The sequence below is a fragment of the Silene latifolia genome, chromosome 7, assembly GCF_048544455.1.
Source record: "Silene latifolia isolate original U9 population chromosome 7, ASM4854445v1, whole genome shotgun sequence".
In the NCBI taxonomy this organism is placed as follows: domain Eukaryota; kingdom Viridiplantae; phylum Streptophyta; class Magnoliopsida; order Caryophyllales; family Caryophyllaceae; genus Silene; species Silene latifolia.
The window spans coordinates 41563839-41585892 of record NC_133532.1 but is presented as its reverse complement, the minus strand read 5'-3'; the positions used below and the strand labels follow the sequence as shown (position 1 = coordinate 41585892).

Here is a 22054-nt window from a genome sequence, read left to right as displayed (position 1 = left end):
GAGAAGAGCACTAGAAAAGCGACGCTGGGAAGGGAGTAGTTCTGATGGCGTAAGTAGCAAGAAAACAAAACTAATCATTGGTGTATGTTCACCTTAGGCGGATGTAACACCTCCATATACCAAAAGGTATTACCAAGGACCACCTTAGCATATAAGGGTGCTACCATCTCGATTACCCGAGGCAGTACGCATCATAGAAACCATAATGAAATAACTTTTATTAAAACAACTTAAATAGAAAAGGTTACAAGTCTTAAAACTCCAAAATGGTACAACCAAAACTAAAAGTCATGAAACTAAACTCAGCTACAGCTAAACGACGCAACAAGTGATGACTCCGCCCATCCATATCCCGCGAGCTATCTTAACATCCATCACCTGCTAAGTTAACTGTTCACCATCCCCGAATGGATCACCACAGTTTTGAAAACATAAAATGGGGTCAGTCAACTGTATAACCAAATTAAGCATGCGAAGCAGAAACAATTACAAACAATCAACCAATACTCCAACTCCAACAATCACCAATAACTGATTACACACTAAAATGTGTAGCCCTGACAGGTTATCCATCGCAACAGGTAACCCACACCTCTAGTGGAGACCACAGCCGTACCACCTAAGCCCCGCTCATCGCAACGAGCGAACCCGACTCCTTAATGTGCACATCCCCCTTGTGACGGGAGTCACAAGGGGCGAACATGGGGTTGGAAACATCTCCAGACATGGTCTCACAACAACAACCAACCAAGAGTATAATCCAAATCAACCTCCATCAAACTCAATCAAAGAGATAGCATGCCAACAATTACTCACAAACAACTTAAAAAATTAGACAACCAACTGAGTAGGGAAAACCCTACCTTATTCGCAATCCAATCAACCACGGCAATCAAATCAGAAAGGCTCCTTTACAAACTCGTCACCTATAACTACATCATACAATCAAAATCTACCCTAAACTCCCAATCAATTCGATTAGGGTTTATCAACTACAACATGACAACAATAACAAGAGTACGATGCTTACCGATGACATCGACGCGGACAAAAGATGTAAAAACCCTTCAATCGAGCGAATCTAGCCTTAAGAGTTATTAAAATGGTTTGAGAGCTTATACGTAGTTTAGGATTTTAAGAAGATGAATAAAAAGGTGATTAAGAACTGTCACATGCCTTTATATACTTCTCCAACTATTTTCATCAAACCCGCAAATAAATAACCCGTCAGACTGGTTACTCGACCGAGTACTCGATGTACTCGACCGAGTATGCCTTACTCGACCGAGTATCATCACGCTCGGTCGAGTATTGACACTCCAGAACCCAACCTCAGCACACCCGACAGCCTACTCGGCCGAGTAAGCCATACTCGACCGAGTATCCCATAGTCAGAAACCTGTGTTATTACAGCGGAGGTTGAGGATGCTCAACCCCCCAGTGTTAATCTTGAGCTTTAATTACAGGAGGCTAGGCAACCCCGATGTAGTAGGCGGACTTCGAAATCTCGTACGGAGAGAGGCCCTATGTATAGTTTTTTTTTTTTTTTTTGAGAGACTAAACTTAGTAGTATAGAATTCAAGAAAGTTAGGGACTCGATTAATAGGTATGAAAGCATGGAGGTGGATAGTGCGGGGAGATCGGGTGGCTTGGCCTTTCTTTGGAGGATCGGAGCGAGGTGGAATGTTCTTTTCAATTCGCTTTTATGCATTACATGGATTTTGATGTGGGTTCGTGAGTGGATAAATGGCGGTTAATTGAGTTTTATGGTTGGTTGGCTATGCAAAATCGTCACTTATCATTGGAGCAGCTATGTCTCTCAGCTCTAGCGTCGCAGAGCCCATGGATGTGCATAGGTGACTACAACGAGATTTTGTTCGCGACGAAAATGCAAGGTGGGGTGAGGCATCAATGGGAGGTGAATAACTTTCGTGAAGTCGTGGATGACTGTGGCCTTCGGGAATTGAGGTATGAGGGATACCAATTCACTTATGATAACGGGCAGGCTAGGGACGGTAATCGGCAAACTATGACTGATAAAGATATGGCCACTAAACCATGGTTCGACTTATTCCCTTACGCGAAGCTTGTTCATTTAAATAAAGAATGGTCAAACCATTCTCCTTTCCTTCTCCTTTTCTGGTGATGAAAGATGGGAGAATGGAGGACAAGGCTTGCAAGCTAAAGAAGTTCCGGTTTGAACAGATTTGGGTAAGTGAGGAAGGGTGTGAAGAAACGGTGATGAACGCCTAGTCTCAAGGGGATGAAGACTTACTCGATACTATCGGTTAGTGTGCTAAATATTTGCTAGAGTAGAAGGGGGTGAGCAACGTAAGAATATGAGGGATATCACAGCAAAAAGAAGGAAGTTGATCCGGCTTAATGAAGCGGTTCGAACTCTGGAGGCATAATAGGAGCGAAAGACCGTGTTGGCTGATATATCACATCTTCTCCGTCAAGAGGAGACGTTTTGGAAGCAACGGCCAAGAGTATTGTGGTTGCAAGATGGGGATAAAAATACCAAATTCTTTCATAGACAATCGAAGTAGCGAAACGCAAGAATTTTATTAAGATTTGATCGATGATAATGGAAGATAAGTTTAGGACAGGATGGGCAAGAAGAATGCGGTAGTGAGGTATTTTGGGCAGCTATTTGCGTTTGACCAACCTACTGGTTTTGATGACATTTTTGAAGGGGTGCATGGATGGGTTAATACGGAGATGAATACCATCCTTGGCAAGGAATATCATGGGGAGGAAGTGGTGGAGGCCCTTAATTAGATGCACCCTCTCAAGGCTCTGGGCCCGGACGATATGAACTACTTATTCCATTAAAGCTACTAGCACATAGTAGGTCCTTCAGTCATTCGTACGTCACTTAATATTCTTAATGGCGTGCCTTTCCCTGCAAATTTGAATAGAACTCACATAGTCTTGATCCCGAAAAAAAAAAGTCACCTGAAAGGTTGGTGGATTTACATCCCATTAGGCTTTATAAAATTATTTCTAAGGTTCGAACAAACCAGTTGAAGAAATTTCTTAGTGATAGTCTCTGAAAACCAACGTGCATTTACAACAGGACGATTAATTACTGATAATATCTTAGTGGCATTTGAGTTATTTCATCACATGAAAAACTCGAGAGGTGTGTGTGGGTGTCATATGGCTCTTAAGATGGACATGGCAAAAGTTTACGATAGAGTCAAGTGGCCTTTTCTGGAGTGGGTTGTGATTAAGATGGGTTTTGACTGTCACTGGATTCGGCGAGTTATGGAATGTGTTCGATTAGTGTCGTATAAGGTCTTAATCAATGGGTCTAACCGAAGCTTTTTCTCCTGATCGTAGACTGAGACAGGGTGATTCCCTATCCTCGTATTTATTTATCCTGTGTGCTAAACTTATGTCGTGTATGATCAAAATGGTTATTGAGACGGGGTGTATTCATGGCATTCGGGTAGATTCGATGGCACCTATGGTGTCAGATCTACTCTTTGCGGATGATAGTATCATCTTTACTCGTGATAATGTGGGGGAAGCATGGGTTATTAAGGATATCCTTAGGAGGTATGAGGCAGCGTCGGGGAAACTTGTTAGCTTGGCCAAGACCACCGTTTTTTTCACTAAAGGTACTAATATGGGCGGCGTACTGGGGATGTGGGTGTTTTGGGAGTCTGGAAGGGGCTGTCCGGGACCGTTATATGGGGCTTCGAACCGTTGTGAAAAGGCCGAAGAGGAGGTTGACGGCCTAGATAGCAGTGAAATAGACATGGACACGTGACACGACATCCTATGAAATTTAGACCACGGCACACGTTATTTAAATTTAATAAAATATATATTTTATAATTATATGTGTACGATTTTATTTCTGAAAAGGTATTTGATATTAAATTTAAATAAGTGAAGGCAAAACTTGACATTGATTATAACTCATTCTCATTTCCAAAATCAAAACCGAACTTATAATCAATCTCTTTCGATATCTGATTACTCGTCTAAAGATCATTTACCCCCAATTCAACTTATTTACCCACCAAATTCCACCATAAAACAACCAACACCATTCACCTTAAATTCAAAATGATTTTGTTTGAAGGTGTGTCCCAAATGTGTCCAAATACTATGGACACGTGTCGAAAAACCATGGACACGTGTCCAAATACCATGACATGTGCCGAAATAAAATAATAAAGTTAGACACGGCTTTATAGGTGTACGACACATTTTAACTCATGTCCGACGAGTGTCGTGTCCGACACGAGTATGCCGATTAGGAGGAGTGTCTGTGCTACCTAGATGACCGCGATATTTCGAGATAAGATGAGTAAGAGATTGTAGGGTGGAAAGGGTTATTGCTGAGTAAAGCGGGGAAGGAGAGGTTGATTAAAGTGGTCGCCCAAGCTATGCCTAACTATACGATGAGTGTGTTGAAATTACCGGGCAATTTTTGTGATGAAATGTGTTCCCTTGTGCCTAGATTTTGATGGGGGTTGAAGAATGGGAGAAAGAAAATTCCATGGGTTTCTTGGAATAAATTATGTCTTCCTAAATGTCGTGGAGACTTGGGTTTTCGGGATTATGGAAGTTTGACAAAGCGCTCTTAGGGAAACAAACTAGGAGATTATTTACTTATGAGAGCTCTCTTATGACCTGTGTTTTAAAAGGAAAATATTTTAAGGGTTAGTCGTTTTGGATATGGAGCTTGGGGCACATCCAAGTTATACTTGGCAGAGTATCTGAGAAGTGAATGAGGTTTTAAATCATTGGGCAAGGAAGCGGATTAGGGACGGCTGGAGCACATTTTTTAGGACGGATTCATGGATCCATGGTGCCCAATAACGTCGTGTCCTTTCCTCGAGAATTAATGGTGCAAAGGATATGTGAGTGCCTGAGATTTTGGAATCTGACGTGCTATGCTAGGATGAAGATAAAGTGCGGGCCTGTTTCCTCCCTTTTGAGCAGGAATGAATTGAAAATATCGGGTTGTGCGATACTAAGCCCTTAGACGAGTGGTGTTGGGACCCTGAACGAGATGGTGAGTACATGGTAAAGTCAGCTTATAAGCTTCTTACAGGTACTGTTAGGGTGCAAACCCATGTCCCACATCAGTAGAATAAAGATGAAAGATCATCTTTATAAAGGTTCACAAAATATAATAGTACGAGGCCTTTTGGGAAGGAGCCCGAGAGTAAATCCGTGAGGGCTTGGCCCAAAGCGCACAATATCGTACTATTATGGACAGTGGACACTGGCGTAGCAGAGGTCCAACACGGGATATTCACGCTTCCACACAACAAGTGGTATCAGAGCCCAAGGTTCGACTTCGGCTAGACATGAGGATGCATCAGCAGGCCCAAGACTTGAAGTTGTACACTATAAGGCATGGAACTCTAGCTCGGGGTGAGTCCTTGAGCAAGCCCGGTCCAGGGCTAAATGGATGAAAGGCGTCATAGGTCTTGTGGGACAAAAGACCATTTGTGTACTCGAATTATTGATTAGGTGGACCCTTATCATGTTGGGTGCCAAAGGTATGGTGGGTCTTTTCCAGGTTGGATGCCAGAGACCGTTTGTGTTCTTGGACTTCTGAAGTGGCGGACCCGGTCCAGAGTATATTGTGGATGCAGAGGATGTTCGATATGCATGTGTAGCCAAATTCCCAAGGGCACACGGACATGCAGACTTAGGAGCATGTGGGGGCACTCACTTGACCAAGCGGTGACATGTGGTACAAGACATGGCTCGTGGTAGCATGGTGTGTCGGCTAAAGGAAGGTTATCAAGACTTGTGATATTTCGGGTGGTCTAGAAGTTGGGGCTGTAGAGTGTGGGAAGTTCTCCATAGGGGTCAAGGTCCGAGTCAAGATGATGGTCCTTGGTTTGAGGAGAGGATTGTTAGGGTGGAAACTCATGTCCCACATCGGTAGAATAAAGATGAAAGATCATCTTTATAAGGGTTCACAAAATAAAATAGTACGAGGCCTTTTGGAAAGGAGCCCAAGAGTAAATCCGTGAGGGCTTGGCCCAAAGCGGACAATATCCTACTATTATGGACAGTGGACACCGGCGTAGCAGAGGCCTAACACGGGATATTCACGCTTCCACACAACGGGTACGCAGCTAATGGCGGAGCGATCGGAATTTTCTCGTGATAAGTGGCTTTGGAATAAAATATGGAACACTCTTGTGCTACCCCCGTATTAAAACCTTCTTTTGGCAATTATGTCACATTGCCTTGGCCACAAAGCGTAATAACGCGAAGAAGATATTATGACATTGACTGCCCTCTTTGCTTCAATAACATGGAGACTTATTCGGGATTGTGGGTGAGTGGAAGGCATTTGGGAGGGATTGGGTTTGGAGGTAGGAGGTAGGAGGTTATGATGGGAATGAAAGGGTGAGGTAGTGGTGAAAAGTGTGATGGGGGGTTGGGTGAGACGGATTGCGTGCTCTTTATGCCGGGTTGCTGGCCTATTTGGAAGAGGAGAAATAAGATCATTTTCGATGAGAAGCGTAGGGATGCGGAGGCGGTCATTAGACAGTTAAGGTCGCTCTTGGGTGAGACGAGGGACGCGGAGGGTAGTGAAATAAGAAAAAAGAAGGTTGGAGGAAGGCTGGTTGGAGGTGGGGGGAAGTAGTAGGGAAGACGGTGCTTATATTAGAAATAGGGGAGGGAGAACGTGATCGTGTAGCTGAGAGAAACTGAGAGAAGGAGTGATGAAGATAAACGTTGATGCTGGTGTTATCGAAGGTGTGGGTATGTGCATGGGTGTTGTATGTAGGAACGAAGAGGGGGTGGTGCTGTGGGGAGTGACGAGTCAGCGGAGTGATGGGCGAAGTGCGTCCGGAGGATGTTCTTGTGGGGATAATTATGGAAGATATTCTTACTGGATGCACAAGAACTATTGTCGAAGGTATTGCTTGAGTGTCATTGAGGAGAGTTATGCGGGCGTAAAGGCTGAAAAAGCGACATTTATTTAATTTACGATGATATTTTTGCAATCTGTAATTCTTTGATTTCTGTTAAGTTTTCATTTGTTTGTAGGGATCTTAACAAGGTGGCTCATGCTCCATCTTATGCCTCTCCTTGGCTATATGAGAGAAGGGCTTGGGGTAGTTTGCTTCCACCTAACATTATTATTCTTGCTTATCTTGATTTAATCAATTAAGCCCTTTCGGGTTTTTCGCCCCAAAAAAAATTGTAGGATTACAAAGAGTTCTTTGTTAGTGGCCTTGTTGATTTATATATATAGAGTAATAAGGATATGGGAGAGAGTTCTTCCACTAAAATTTTGTGTGTGTTTTCCATACTTTATTCTTATTTACCACTTAATATCTAACTGTTTCCAAATAATTTTTCATAAAAAACTTGTGTCAAAATGGCTAATCATATTTTCACTTACACAAATTTATATTTAAGAGTTGAGACGAATATATCCTTCTTAAGTTTAATACGGGTCAAATATTACACATAACATAAGACAATAACAGAATGCATTGAGATTAACATGTTATCGTATCTATACAAATAGGGTGTTATTTGATCCGGTTCATTTTTAAGACGGATATGGACATATCCGTCTCAAGGAAGGCCTATTTGAGTTAAAAGGATATATGAGGAAAAATAATCTAATAATACCTCATATTCAAAGAAGGAAGTGCAGCATTGAATGCTTCATAATTTGATGCTTCAGGAAGACCTTGTTGATGTTGGTTTTGCTGTTGCTGCCATTCCATTCCTTGTGATTCCGCACTAATCTTTCCTCTTTCCTTAATCTTCATAAATATTTCCAAAACAAATTAGCTTAAAAACCAGTCAAATTTACGTAACTTCAATTTCGACTCTCCATATGGACCATATCGTATTTATTTTCTGGCAAAACTAATGTGTTAAATTAGTTCCTGTACCTTCCTAGCCAATGTGTTATTTCGCTCCTGCATTTCCCTCTTCTGTAAAAATAAGAGTACCGATTACTGTAACAATAATTTTTTGGTATTGATCAAGAGAATCGCTACTATTAGTGAGTATTTAGTACTTAAACCGAACTGAAATTTTTTAAAATTTGTTCCCAGTTCAAATTTTTTTTTGGGTTATTCTCATTGGTACCCTCGAGTTATTGACTTTTCTCACTGGTACCCCCGCCTTTTCATAATCTCCAATTATACCCCTTAACTTCCTTCTTTATTCCCAACTGTTACAATAAATATTTTCCGTCAAAATACATCCGTTAGATTTATAACTCAATATTGCTGAGTGTACATTATCTCTCTCCCCCAAAATCCACTCTAAAGCTCACTGTACATAAGGTTTGTCTATCTCATTTTTCTTTAGCAATTTGACTATGGCGATAAGCCGATAACATCTCTTTGATTTTATATATACAACTAATACCTGCATATACTCCATTTGATTATCGAAACACTTGGCTATGGAGTACTAGATTAGTGGTCAACACTACATTTTGTTCACTATACTTTTCATTGATTCTGGCAACAAGAACTCAATTTCTCTTATTCAGGTTTGTTTTACATCATCTTCTACCTTTTAATCACTTGTACCAAGATTGTTTTTGCATGTTTAAAGTTTCAATTTCTATGAGTTTTCTTTGTTGAGTTTAATCACTAGTCTATTGTTTCTAATTCTTTGTGGAGAATGATAAATGTGATGTACAACACAAATTCTCATTGAAGACATGACATATCCGTCACAAGCTGAAGACGGATACCATTTTACCTCACAATATACCCACTTTTTCTCTCTCTGCAACACTATTCATGTGGTCCCCTTTCTCCACTAACCCATTTTGTTACCATTTTATCTCACAAAATATCCGTCACAAATGATAACCCGTCACAAGGGAGACCAATTGGATGTACAATAAGTCTCCTTTAAGACGGATATATCCGTCTTAAGAATAAAATGGGTCAAATAATATGTCACTTGTGTAGGTAAGACAAGTCGTATGCTATTTGACCTGTCTAAACGGATTGTACCGTCTTAAAAGAGATTTCGTGATGTAAAAAAAGGTAGAAGCTAGATACTTGGAATTGGAGGGAATCTAGAAAAGTTGACAGTAAATAAATGTGCTTGCTTTACATGTTTTAGAACCAAAACAAAAAATTACTGTAACTTCTAAAACCATCGAAGATTGGTCTTCTTGTTAAGTAGCATTACATATCAGCCAATATACAAAATCAGCTGCTATTATAACAGCAATTCTTCATCTTGTCTTCCTCTTATGACCCTTGCTTGATGCTCCATGGATCATTGTCGCATCGATGTCCGGGTGTTGACAATTTGGTTGGAATTTCTGTCTCGATGTTGCCTAAAACTCGCACCCTCTAAGTCCTCTAGTGAGTCAAAAAGTTTGATATGTGACTTGCCACTCACCTTGTTACAACGTTTCACAATCTTACCTTGCATTTTTGCCCTCTCTTTTGCAGTGTAACCTCCTTTGCATGTTTTTGAGTTATGTCCAAAGCATTGACATTTCGCACACTTTATTGATGTTGATCTTTTTCCCTTCCTTTGCTCCCCTGGTTCTCTTCTCCTATTTCTAGATGGTCTCCCAATTGATCTCCTTAGAGTGGGAGGTTCTAGGCAAGGTACATCAAACATAGGCCATTGCTCGCTATTGGGTATTGGATTAATGGACATACCATATGCCTCCTTATATCTCCTAACGTATACCATTCACTCACGTAGTCAACGGGATCCCTTTCTACGATAATATTGCTCTAATAGCATGTTTGCATGGAATGCCACTAATTTCCCAAAGACCACAAGCACAAGTTCTCTTATTCAATGACACATGCAGTTTAGTAGTACGACCGTCATGTACCTCAAATTCGCCCCTTCCAGATCGGTAAGCAAGACACGTTCTTGAATCTTTTTTAAGCACCTTCAGCTCATTCATTATGTTAGGACATATCCCTTCATCTGGCCAAGAATCAGCTACATGTTGTCTTGTAGCGTATCTCACCATTGTCATTCTTCTAACACCTATTACATACAATAAATTTTATTAGTTAATTATACCTTATATAAGAGCAAACTCACCTTCAAGGAGACTAATAGCAGCATATACAATTAAGAGAGAACTCACCTTCAAGAAGACTAAGCACTGGTAAGCATCTGTGTACTCCTAGTGTACTGTTAAAGCTTTCTACAAAGTTAGATGTATTCTCGTCACTACAAATTCTCGGGTCAAACTTGTGTTTTGCCCAAAGCTCCTTTTCTCCTAAATCAAGGAACCACCTAGCACACCCTTTCCCTGCATTTTGGACAACCATTTCAAGAGCTTTCTTGAATGAAAACTCTGATGTCGCATTAACTACTCTTCAAAACAACTGGTGCATCATTATTCCCGGGTATTCTGATTTGAAGTTTTTACAAAGATGCCTAGCACAAAACCTTCTATATGCCTCAGGCCATACAATTTCCAAAGCTGGCTCTACACCCTGTTCAATTTGGGATACATATTATATAATAAGCTTTCATATAAACTTATTAAGGCAAACAAATTTAACTAAATTAACAGGAGTTAAGTATGATAAATTACCTTTTGTCTATCAGAAATGATTGTCCAATCACTTCTTTCACAACTGGAAATAACTTGCTTCAAGTGCCAAAAGAAATTTGCCCAGCTATCTTTGTTCTCAGACTCCACAACACTGACTGCCACGGGAAATATTTCATTGTTTCCATCAAGGGCAACAGCTGACAACAAGACACCACCATGATTACCTTTCAAGTGAGTTCCATCAACTCCTATAAGGCTCCTACACCCTGCCATTAAACCTTTAATTTGAGCGTCAAAGGAGATAAAAACACTTTTAAACTGTAGGGTTCTTTCTAGGGTATCCATTAAAGACCAGGCACAATGGGCACAGCTTCCGGGATTTGTTTGCTTCACCATCTCACAATACCTGGGCAATAACTTATAACTTTCATCATACCCACCATTTATTTCTTTCAAAGCCTGTTTTTTCATTCTATACAATGTAGAAAGCTTCATTTCTATCCCATATCTATCCATGAGAAGATCTTGAATAGATTGAGCCGAGATATCAGGATTTGCTCTTATATCCCCCACTAACTTTTTTGCAGCCCAAGAAGCACTAGCCATTGGATTGTGATTCATTACACCCATACAGCTATGATCAGGGTTATTGATTGACTTTATGGCCCACGTTGTCCCATCCGGAAGTACACTTGCATGAATTCTCCAATTACATGTGAGAGTGGCACATTCTGCAGTATATCTTTTTCTGTCAGCCTTGACAACAATTAAGAAGAACCCTTCTTGAACACAATAATCCCGTAGAACGTCTTTAAAATGTTCATTATCCATAAAAAGCATCCACGGCCTTAATATAATTTCCCCAAACTCCTTCTTTTCATACATCTCACCATTGGCATAAAGCTGAGCCAAGTACCCCTCATCATCTAGCACCCATTCATTGCGTTGAAAAGGAACATAACCATCATCAACACGATCTAGGGAGGAAATTAATAGGTTATCTTCCACCTCTAAATCATTCATATCACCCTCATCCTCAACTATGTCATCATTAGATGGTTCATAACTGTCATCACTATCAAAACTTTTAGATTCACTATCATATTCAAGAATCTTTCTTCTTGTTGCACTTTTACTCCTCTTACAATCAACACTTTCTTGTATTTGAGTCTTAGCAAAATATATACCCTTTCTTTTAGCTGACGCTTTAGGCATTTTGAACCTTTGACCACCAACTTTAGTAACAACTGTTTGAGATTTTTGAGAGGAAGGCTGGAATGAAGGACCACCAAATTTGCTTAACCTTACACTCTTCACAGGAGAAACGTTTTCTTGAATGACGGAGTCACTGTTTTTATTTGTTTTTGTTCTCCTAACTTTCAATTTCTCCCTGTTACAATAATTCATATCCAAAGTAGAAGTATCACCCATATTTATAGGAGTTAAAATTGGGTCCACGACCATATTTTGAAAAGGATCAAAGTTATCCACATTTCCAATTGAAATATCCTTAGCTTGATTTGAATTACTACCACTACATGCCCTAAGTTGCCTAGCCATTAACAGAACATGGGAAGGAGTACTATCACAACCAATCCATATATCAATTGTTTTCTTTCCGATACATTTGCTTAGGTAGTAAATAAATATAATTTTTTGTTATTGACTTGAAAATTGAATGCTTACCTTCTTTTGAAGCTGATAGACGGACTCATGCATCAATTGATTCTGTAAAATGATGTAAACATATCAAACGTTGTTGGGTCTCGAGTTCAAGATTTGAGAATACAGCAGTGTTAAAACTCATAAATGAGAGTTTTACCGCCCTACTGATCCTACCCGACTAATAAATGAGAGTTTATAAATGAGAGTGTTAAAACTCGTAAATTAGAATGTTTTACAGCAGTGTTAAAATTCATAAATGAGAGTTTTACCGCCCTACTGATCCTACCCGACTAATTTAACAACTAATTTTTTGAAATATATGTAAACTTTACCTTCCTTGATCTTATGTGTTTGAGGGCAGTGTCAAGTTGTTGCTCTAAACTCTCTCTGTCTTTCATATTATTTAGTGAGTCCAAATCTTCTCCAAGGTATTGCCCGATGTTCAATTGTACATGAAAAATTGATACACCACGTTAGAATATAAAACCGATTATGGGACTCCAACCATCACCTTAGATTTTGGTTGAGATAGTCATCTATCTCTGTATCAGAGCCAGTGTGACCAGAAGGTCACAGGTTCGAATCCCACCCCCTTAATTCTAAAGTCGAATGTATGAAGTTTTACAACTTTGTCCAAAATTTACAGGATGAATATGTTCACCTATGTTTTCTGTGAAGCAGTTCAAGCTTGGCCTTCAGTTGGGCAAGGTCAAAAGTCCAATTCACCTAGATGGTAAATGATGATTAGTTGGATAATTCATTTAGTAATAATTATATAAATTATAAATTATAAATTAAACGTATGAAAGCTACAATAAATAATACAAGTATTAGATACCTGTGAATCTAGATCATTTGAAGTTCGTTGTCTTTCTTCATAATAATATCTCTCATACCTTTCTAAAACCTTCTCCATACTTCAAAATCATCAAAACATTAATTAATTAGTTAGAGTATACTCCATTATATTGTGAGAAGTAAGAAGTAGCACCTTCAACTCAATAATTTATTTATCTTTGATTAAAATATCGCTCAAAATAAATATAATATGTAAATAAATAACCAAGACAAAAAGTGTATATATATTTATATTTATATAATAACATAAAAAGCCTATCTTGAGCATCATATTGTGACACGTGGCAGCCTTAGGTTCTCTTAAAATTAAGAGTTTTGTATTATTTGCCTAATCCTGTAATTAATTAATTAATTAACTAGTTTTTGAACCAGTGCACTGAACGGGTGGTAGCGGAAAATATTATTAAAAGTAAAAATTTACGTATTTTTTAGATTTATTAAATTATTAAACATTAGTAAATTTGGCTTTGTCTACTCATACACTTTTGATAAGTTTATGTTCTCAGTTTTATTCGAAGTATTCTGCTTTTTTTTCTTAGTCGACTTTTTAACTTATGAAAGGTGAAATCTGAAAAGTGGATTGAAAATTATTGTACATTTCATAACATGTTTATTTACGCAATATTCATTTAATTTTACTCATTGTTGTACGCTTTTTTTTCATATTACCCCAATCGTTTATTCTCCTCTCAATTCTCAACCTTCTCTCTCACTTCCTCTCCCACCCACCATCACCTGGATATCTGGAAGCAGTGTTTGCCATCACTAACCAACTTACCTCGAGACCTACACCCTCCACTGAAGTGGTGACCACACCCAACATCTCGGACCGCGACATCCCTCTCAACCCCAATCTCAACACATTTGCTCGTGGTTGGATATATATTATAGAATACTTAGGAAATTTTAGGTAAATTATATTTATTTCTATTTCTTCTAAAATTGAATTATCAGAATAAAGTAAGATATATGTCAAGGTAATAAAATATTGTACTCTTCCGATGTTTTCGTTATATATATATATATATATATATATATATATATATATATATATATATATATATATATATATATATATATATATATATATATATAGTAATAAGATCATCTAAGTCCACCTCTTACATTTGAGTCCATAAGTTCCCTTTAGAGCCATTGGATGAGGAAGATGGAGGGTTGAGATTGGAAGCAAAAAAAGGAGGATTAATGCCTAATAAAACACTCCCCCTCTCTACTTTACTAATCCACACTAATCAAATATTAATCCACTATATAACCTTTATTTTTCCACCAACTTCTCTCTCATTCACACAATTCACTTCTCTACTCCCTCTCTAAAACCCAAATTAATTCAAAACCCAAATAATTCTCTCATCCTAAAAAACCCAAATAATTCAAAATCTAAAAAATAAAAAAAAATTCCCTCCATTTTATTCATCCTCTCTCTCAAACAAACCAACCAAAACAAAACCCAAAAAAACTCCTCTCCACCACCACCGGCCTACCCGTCCACCACCACCGTTACCTCACCACCCCACTACCGCCTCCTTCCACCTCGCACCACAAACACCACCCACAACCGACACCATCTCCTCACCCCTCGCCAACACCAATCACCTCCTCGGCTCCTCCGCCTCCCTCCTCCTACTGTCGCCTACCTCAACAAACTCCACCCCACAACACCACCTCACCCATCGCCACCACCCATAACAAACAACACCACTCACGGCCACCACACCACTCACGACCACCAGACACTCACAGCCACCACACCACGACCCGCTTCAGCGCCACCATCCCACCACGGCGGCTGCACCTCCACCGACTGCTTCCACCCTCACCGACACCTCTTCTCTTTTTCTTTTCCGTCTTTCAATTCCATATCTCTTTTTTATTTTTTATTTTTTTTTTCTTCAATTTTGTTCGTTTGTGTGTGTTTTTGGTTTGTGTGTGCTTTTGGTTTGTCTGACGTTTTTTTTTTGTTTTTTCTGATTTTTTTTTTCTTTTGTTTTTAGGTTTGTCTGTTGTTTTTTTTTTCTGATTTTTTTTTTCTTTTGTTTTTACATGTTTTGTTTTTTTTCATTATGAACTAGATATTTTAAATTTTTAGATCTTACATAATATCTAGTTTAAAAAATTTCAGATCTCAAAGTTTTGTTGTTGTTGTTGTGAATTGTTATTATAAATTATATTATATTTTGATTTTAATATTAAATCTACTAAATATGAAATATTTTCTTTATATTTTTTTTCTTAGTTCTTATTTTTATTTTGTGAGATATTTTTATTTTAGTTTTAGATGTACAAAATAGATCTAAGATTATTTGTTGATTTTAATCTTAGATATATTTAAAATATAGTCTTATTTTTAAGGTATTACACTTTTTCCATTAAAATTACACTTTTTTTTTATTAAAATTACACTTTTTTCGGCTAGAATAACACTTTTTTCGGCTAGAATAACACTTTTTTCTGACTTTTTTCGGCTAGAATAACACTTTTTTCTGCTAGAATAACACTTTTTTCGACTAAAATTATACTTTTTCTGCTAAAATTACATTTTTTGTTGTTGTTAGAATTACACCTTTTTTCTGTTAAAATCACACTTTTCTCCATTAAAATTACACTTTTTTCTGTTAAAATTATACATTTTTTTGCTAGAATAACACTTTTTTCGGCTAAAATTACACTTTTTGTTGTTAGAATTACACTTTTTTCTGTTAAAATTATACTTTTTTTTTTGCTAGAATAACACTTTGTTCGGCTAAAATTACACTTTTTTGTTGTTAGAATTACACTTTTTTCTGTTAAAATTACACTTTTTTTTTGCTAGAATAACACTTTTTTCGGCTAAAATTACACTTTTTGTTGTTAGAATTACACTTTTTTCGGTTAGAATTACACTTACCTCTATTGGACTAATGTTACACTCTCCATGGACTTGGTCATATTCTCATATTCTCATATTCTCATTGGACTAATGTTACACTCTCAATAGATTAAAATTATATTCTCAGTGGACTGAAATTATATTTTTCTGGATTAAAATTACACTTTTCTGGACTAAAATTACATTCTCCTTGACTAAAAATAACAATCTCATTGGACTGAAATTACACTTACCTGGACTAAAATAACACTTTTTGTCATTAAAATAACACTCGTAAAATGCTAAATTACAATAACTTGTGATAAAATGACAAAAATTCAAAATATTATTCGTTAAAATCACTCGGAAAAGATTGAAGTTAAACTTGTAAAACGCTAAATTCTCGAAAATATTCCTTAAAATTACACTTTTTGCTGTTAGAATTACACTCGTAAAATCCTAAAATGTCGAAAACTTGTGTCGAAAAAAAAAACGAAAAAAACGAAACAGTCGAAAACTTGTGTCGAAAAAAAAAAACGAAAAAAACCGAAACAGGAAAAATGTTAACAAATTTTTCATAAACTTTGAAGTATAAGACAAAATATGGTGTTAATTATGTATGATAATGAATTAGTGAATGTATTATTAAAACTAGAGAGAGAAGTGAATTAATTAGTGTTAAGTGTGTTTTTTGCTTTCAATCTCAACCTTCCACCATGCATGATCCAAGGGTTGTGGGAGGGACTTATGGACTAAAAAAAAAGGGACTTAGAAGAACTTTGCACTATATATATATATATATATATATATATATATATATATATATATATATATATATATATATATATATATATATATATATATATATATATATGTAGATTTAGGATCCGGTGAGAACGACTATTCGGTGAGAACGCCCTTTATAATAAAACCTCACGCGCGTTTTGAGTTGTTCACAACGAAACTCCATCTCTCATTCTCTCCCAATCACATTTCTCCTAAAATTCTAACCACCCCATCACCACCTACCACCCTGCCATGCCACCTACCACTTTGACGTCATCTCCGGCGACGATCGCCAACTCAGGCGAGCAAACGTGGCAGAGGCGCCATCTCCAACGCCATCAGACGCCACAATCACCACAAAAAATCAATCAACATCAAAATCACACAAATTGAAAAAATTGGGGATTTGGTGTTTGATTTTAGGGAAAATAGCGCAGAGAGTAGACAATCGCGAAATCCAAAAAATTTGAAGAGAGAAAAGATATTTCGCAAATCATTATGAATCTTAAATCATCAGACACCACAATCACCATTCGAAACCCTCTCCCCTACCTCTGGTGTTTATAGAGGTGGGGGAGGGAATTTCAAGTGGTACGGAGTGCTTTTTTGGTTGTTGATGTGAATACGAATCACCTCGATGAAATAATTCTCGAAACAAGCGACCAAGGCAACCCGGTTCACCAAGCATGGATCGGTTCGAATAATAGTCGAGAAAAGTGCATGATCACCCGCCAATAGGACGGGTAGAACCGTGTGGAGCAAGGAGAACCGTGTGGAGCAAGGTCCAACCTCGAAAATGGGCTAGTCCAAGGGCATTGAATAAAGCTCACCTAGTTTTTGCAAAATTCTTTCCTAGTTTTTGGCTTAGTCTTACCTAGTTCTTCTACATAGCCTAGAACTCACCACAAAGCATTAAAAGCTAGCCTTGGGCACCAAGGAATTTCGGCCTATATAAGGCTTGTAATCCTCATTTGTTTATCATCCAATTTTGAAGTAAAAACTTGAGAGTATTCTCTAAAACTTGTCTTGTCTTCTTGTGTTGTTACACGAGTAGTTTGGCTTAAGAGGTCGAAACGCGATTTCGCACCTTGCTTGAACGAGGGACGTGATCCTAAGTTTAAGTCGGATTGTTTGACGCGTATCAAACAATTCACCCATTGGCGTAGCTATAGGTCTAGCTACGACAAATATCCCATTGTTTTCGAGGTCTTCATTGATCTTGAAACAAATATCCCCTTTATTTCAAAACACAAAAACAACCCTACAAAAATGTCTTCCGCTTCCGCCAAAATTCACATCAAAAGTGGTATCAGAGCTTCGGCTCTTGATTTCCATTAATCGAGACGATCTAAGGGTCTTGATTTCTTCGCAAAAAAAAAAAAAAAAAAAAAAAAAAAAAAAGTTATTGTTCACGTCCAGTACTGTTCACGGCACTATTCATCAAAAAAAAAAAAAAAAATTATGGATCCCAACAATCATAATCTCCTTCAAAGTCTTATAGAAGCACTACAAAATCTTTCGGAACTTAGCCCACGTGGAACACCACGTCGAGGTGAACGAAGTCGAGAAGAATTCAAAGTAAGTGAACTACCCGAGTTTGTGGGAGGCACGGATCCCGAGGATTACCTCGAGTGGGAGAGGAAAATCGAACGAATGTTTGATTTCAAAGTTCTGGATGACGCGAAACGATGCAAGTACGCTATTCGAAGACTTAGTGGAGGGGCAAGTGATGGATACTCTGTTTGTGCAAGTGATGAGTTTGTTTCAGCCTTTTTAATAGAGGATGACCCAAAAACCTATAGTGAGGCAATGAAATCCATTGATGCTAATTTTTGGAAAGATGCTATTAAAAGTGAACTTGATTCTATTGTTTCTAATCAGACTTGGGAGTTGACTGATTTACCTAAAGGTAGTATACCCATTACGAGTAAATGGATCTTTAAAAAGAAAATGAGACCTGACGGTACAATAGAAAGGTTCAAAGCTAGACTTGTAGTTAGAGGCTTTACACAAAAGAAGGGCATTGATTACTTTGATACCTAATCTCCTGTGACCAAAATTTCGACTATAAGAACTCTTGTCGCTTTAGCTGCTATTCATAACCTTATTATACATCAGATGGATGTTAAAACTGCTTTCTTGAATGGTGAGCTAAAGGAAGAGATCTATATGTCGCAACCTGAAGGGTTTGTGATTAAGGGTCAAGAGAATAAAGTGTGTAAACTGAACAAGTCACTTTATGGTCTGAAATAAGCACCTAAACAGTGGTATGAGAAATTCAACACTACTTTGATGAGTAATGGCTTTATGATTAACAATTCTGATTCATGTGTTTATTCCAAAGTGATAGAATCTGATTGTGTTATTATATGCCTATATGTGGATGACATGCTTATTTTTGGTAATAATTTAGATGTGATAATTAAAACCAAAGAATTTTTGTCATCACACTTTGAGATGAAGGACTTAGGAGAAGCTGATGTCATCCTAGGGGTTAAGGTTATCCGAAACTCCAATGGAATTTTTTTGAGTCAATCTCACTATGTTGAAAAAGTGTTGAAAAAGTTTAACTGCTTTGATGTTGTGCCTGCTAGAACACCCTATGATTCTAGTGTAACAGTGTTTCTCAGGAAGAGTATGCTAAAATCCTAGGGAGTGTGATGTTTCTTATGAACTGTACTCGACCAGATATTGCATATGCGGTTAGTAGACTGAGTCGTTATACACATAACCCTGGTAATGAACATTGGAATGCTCTTCGTCGTTTGCTAAAATACCTAAGAGGAACAGTTGATCTTTGTTTGCATTATGGTAAATTTCTGCTTGTGTTAGAAGGATATTGTGATGCAAATTGGGTTGCAGGTAACGATGAGATTTGTTCTACTAGTGGTTATGTCTTCACCATGGGTGGAGGTGCGATATCGTGGAAGTCTTCTAAACAGACTTGTATTGCACGCTCTACCATGGAGTCGGAGTTCATAGCTCTTGAGTTGGCGGACAAGAAGAAGCGATTGGGTGAAAAACCTATTGGGTGATGTACCAAGATGGGGAGGACGGCGACACCGGTCTCCATGCTTTGTGTGACTCGAAAGTCGCTATTGGCGTTGCAAAGAATAGTGTCTACAATTCGAAAAAGAGACACATGCGAATAAGGCACGCTGCAGTTAAACAACTACTTGAGAATGGAGTGATTACGTGGACTATGTGAAGTCCGAAAGTAATCTTTTGCCGACCCCTTTACTAAGGGGTTGACTAAGAGATTAGTCGTTAATACGTCGAGGGGAATGGGGCTTAGGTCCATGAGTCAAGGTTGAGATTGACTAGGTCCAAAGTTTCCATTCCTATGGCGTAGTATGATTCATAGCCTTTATGGTGGTGCTTTTGAGACGCACTTGATGAATTATACACTAGGTTGGACTTAGGTCCTTAATGGCTCATGTGAGAAGTGCTATTGAGAAGCACTTGAGCCACCTACGTAGGTGTAATGATCCTAAGACTATGAGAAGTTTTGTGGTCACACCTATCAGTACCAAGGTAACGCATAAGCTCTAAAAGAGCGCGTTGCACTCTGAAATCGCGGGACGATCTTAATTTGAAGGTATGATATGTGTAGTGGGGGGTATCGACCGAAGTTCAGCTAGGAATTCAAATCGCAAGATATTCTCTAGTTGTAAGTAAGTTGTTTCCTCATTTCACTAAAGTGTCAATTCAAATCGAAAGATATTGATACCTAAGTATCCACCCTTCCTTTACCCAGGAATTCTTCTTTCTCTGGCTCTGGCGCCTCTAGTGGGGGATTGTTGGAAATAGAGGCTTCGAGAGCTTTTTTTCTTAGTTTTCATTTGTCCCACATTGGTGAGGAAGTGGGTGTTTTATGGGTTTATATAACACCCCTTCCCTTACCTTATCACTAGTGGTCATGGGGAGTCTTTTGTAGAGACTTTGCGAGGTGCTTAATTCAGCTCGCACACGCGCGCGCGCGTGCCCGTGCCCGAGCCCGGCGCGGCGCGGATCCGGATTCGGGATTCGGGATTTGGCAACGGCCGGCTGTGCCTATCTTTTTGGGCCGCATCTGAGTTTTGTTTTGGGCTGTGTTGTTGAGTTGAATCAGTCAGTCCAACTGACTGTCAACATGAGGGTCATGCTCCACGTTTGTAGCCCTTGACTGCAACATCTTAGGAGTCGGTTTTGCTGCCTCTGTTGCGTCTGTTTGGCTATAAATAAGAGCCCGACTTCTCTATCAAAACACACAAAAACATAAACTCTCTTCTCCATCTCTTCTCTGCTTTCTCTAAAAATTTCTGGGTTAAGTAAAATCGTTCCAGGTCTTACAAACTCGAGTGGGCGAGTTTGTCAGGCAGCAGTAGTGTAATCCTTGGGGACTACCGGTCGTTGCTGATCGCCACCACGGTCGCACCGGAGAAATAGTTTTTTAAGGCAGCGGTTCCGCACCGCGTCACTACCAATTCCTCTGTCGGTATTTCTAATTCTGATCTTGGTTTTTGCTACTGTTTTTCTGTCTTAATTAATTACTATTTCGGAGTTTAGTAATTAGTTCCAACAAATCACAATATGGCCAAACAAATAATATTATAATTACAACACAAACTTTCATATAAGACTGTTCGCTTTAAACCTCACACACCCGGGGGATTATACAGCTCATATATTGTTATCATTAAATTGTGGCGTATTTATATATCGCATAACAATCTTACCACAGATCTCCTGTTTAATAATAAAGCTACAATAGTACAATATCACCGTGTGGTATTGAGTTTGAGTATTACCCTACTCGAATAAAACATTCTAATAAATTAATCCAAAATGAGTATGGTGATATCGTCATTTCATTTTCCTATAATAAACGAGTGACTTTATCTTCCAAAATTACTTAAAATTGAAACCGATATTTAAGGAGTATATATGTACATACCAAGAATCAGAAGAGAATTCAGAGAGTTTGCCACTTTGAGAGAAAATGATGAGACCAACATCAGCATCACAAAGCAAAGAAATTTCATTAGCTTTCTTAATAATTCCACCTTTTCTTTTCGAAAATGTGACTTGCCTGTTTATCTTGTTCTCTATTAGCTTAAATTGCACTCTTCCTCTCCCCTTATTCGATATAATATACGATATATGATATATGATATATAATACTTTGTATATGATTAGATTTAATCTGTATATGATTATTAAAAAAAGGGACATATTTATAATGATGGTTATGGACTTATGGTTATTATGAATTTGATAATGTTTTAAGGAGGTGGGTTGGGGTTTATAGTTGGGATTTGTTTGGTTAAATAGTAATCAAATGGTTTAATTTAAGGTCTTCGTGTAAGTTGTCAAGT

The 22054-nt window shown here is 38.2% G+C and overlaps 1 protein-coding gene across 1 annotated transcript; it reads right to left on the bottom strand.

Moving 5' to 3' along the window:
- Window positions 1–253: 253 nt before the first annotated feature.
- On the bottom strand, window positions 254–21911 carry LOC141589996 (agamous-like MADS-box protein AGL8 homolog). The gene is made up of 8 exons (XM_074410614.1): window positions 21634–21911; window positions 13023–13101; window positions 12855–12910; window positions 12517–12628; window positions 12206–12247; window positions 7905–7946; window positions 7636–7772; window positions 254–390 (listed from the first exon to the last, which is right to left on the bottom strand). The coding sequence occupies exons 1-8, from the start codon at window positions 21909–21911 to the stop codon at window positions 387–389; spliced, it is 750 nt and encodes a 249-aa protein (XP_074266715.1). The 3' UTR covers window positions 254–386.
- Window positions 21912–22054: the final 143 nt, after the last annotated feature.

What these genes read in the sequence shown, in the direction of transcription:
- LOC141589996 (XM_074410614.1), bottom strand. Translation starts at nt 21,911, where the DNA reads ATGTCCCTTTTTTTAATAATCATATACAGATTAAATCTAATCATATAC. An exon ending in GAATTCTCTTCTGATTCTTG is followed by an intron (nt 13,102 to 21,633) that starts GTATGTACATAT and finishes ATGATTTTGAAG; the next exon opens with TATGGAGAAGGTTTTAGAAA. An exon ending in ATAACACATTGGCTAGGAAG is followed by an intron (nt 7,773 to 7,904) that starts GTACAGGAACTA and finishes ATATTTATGAAG; the next exon opens with ATTAAGGAAAGAGGAAAGAT.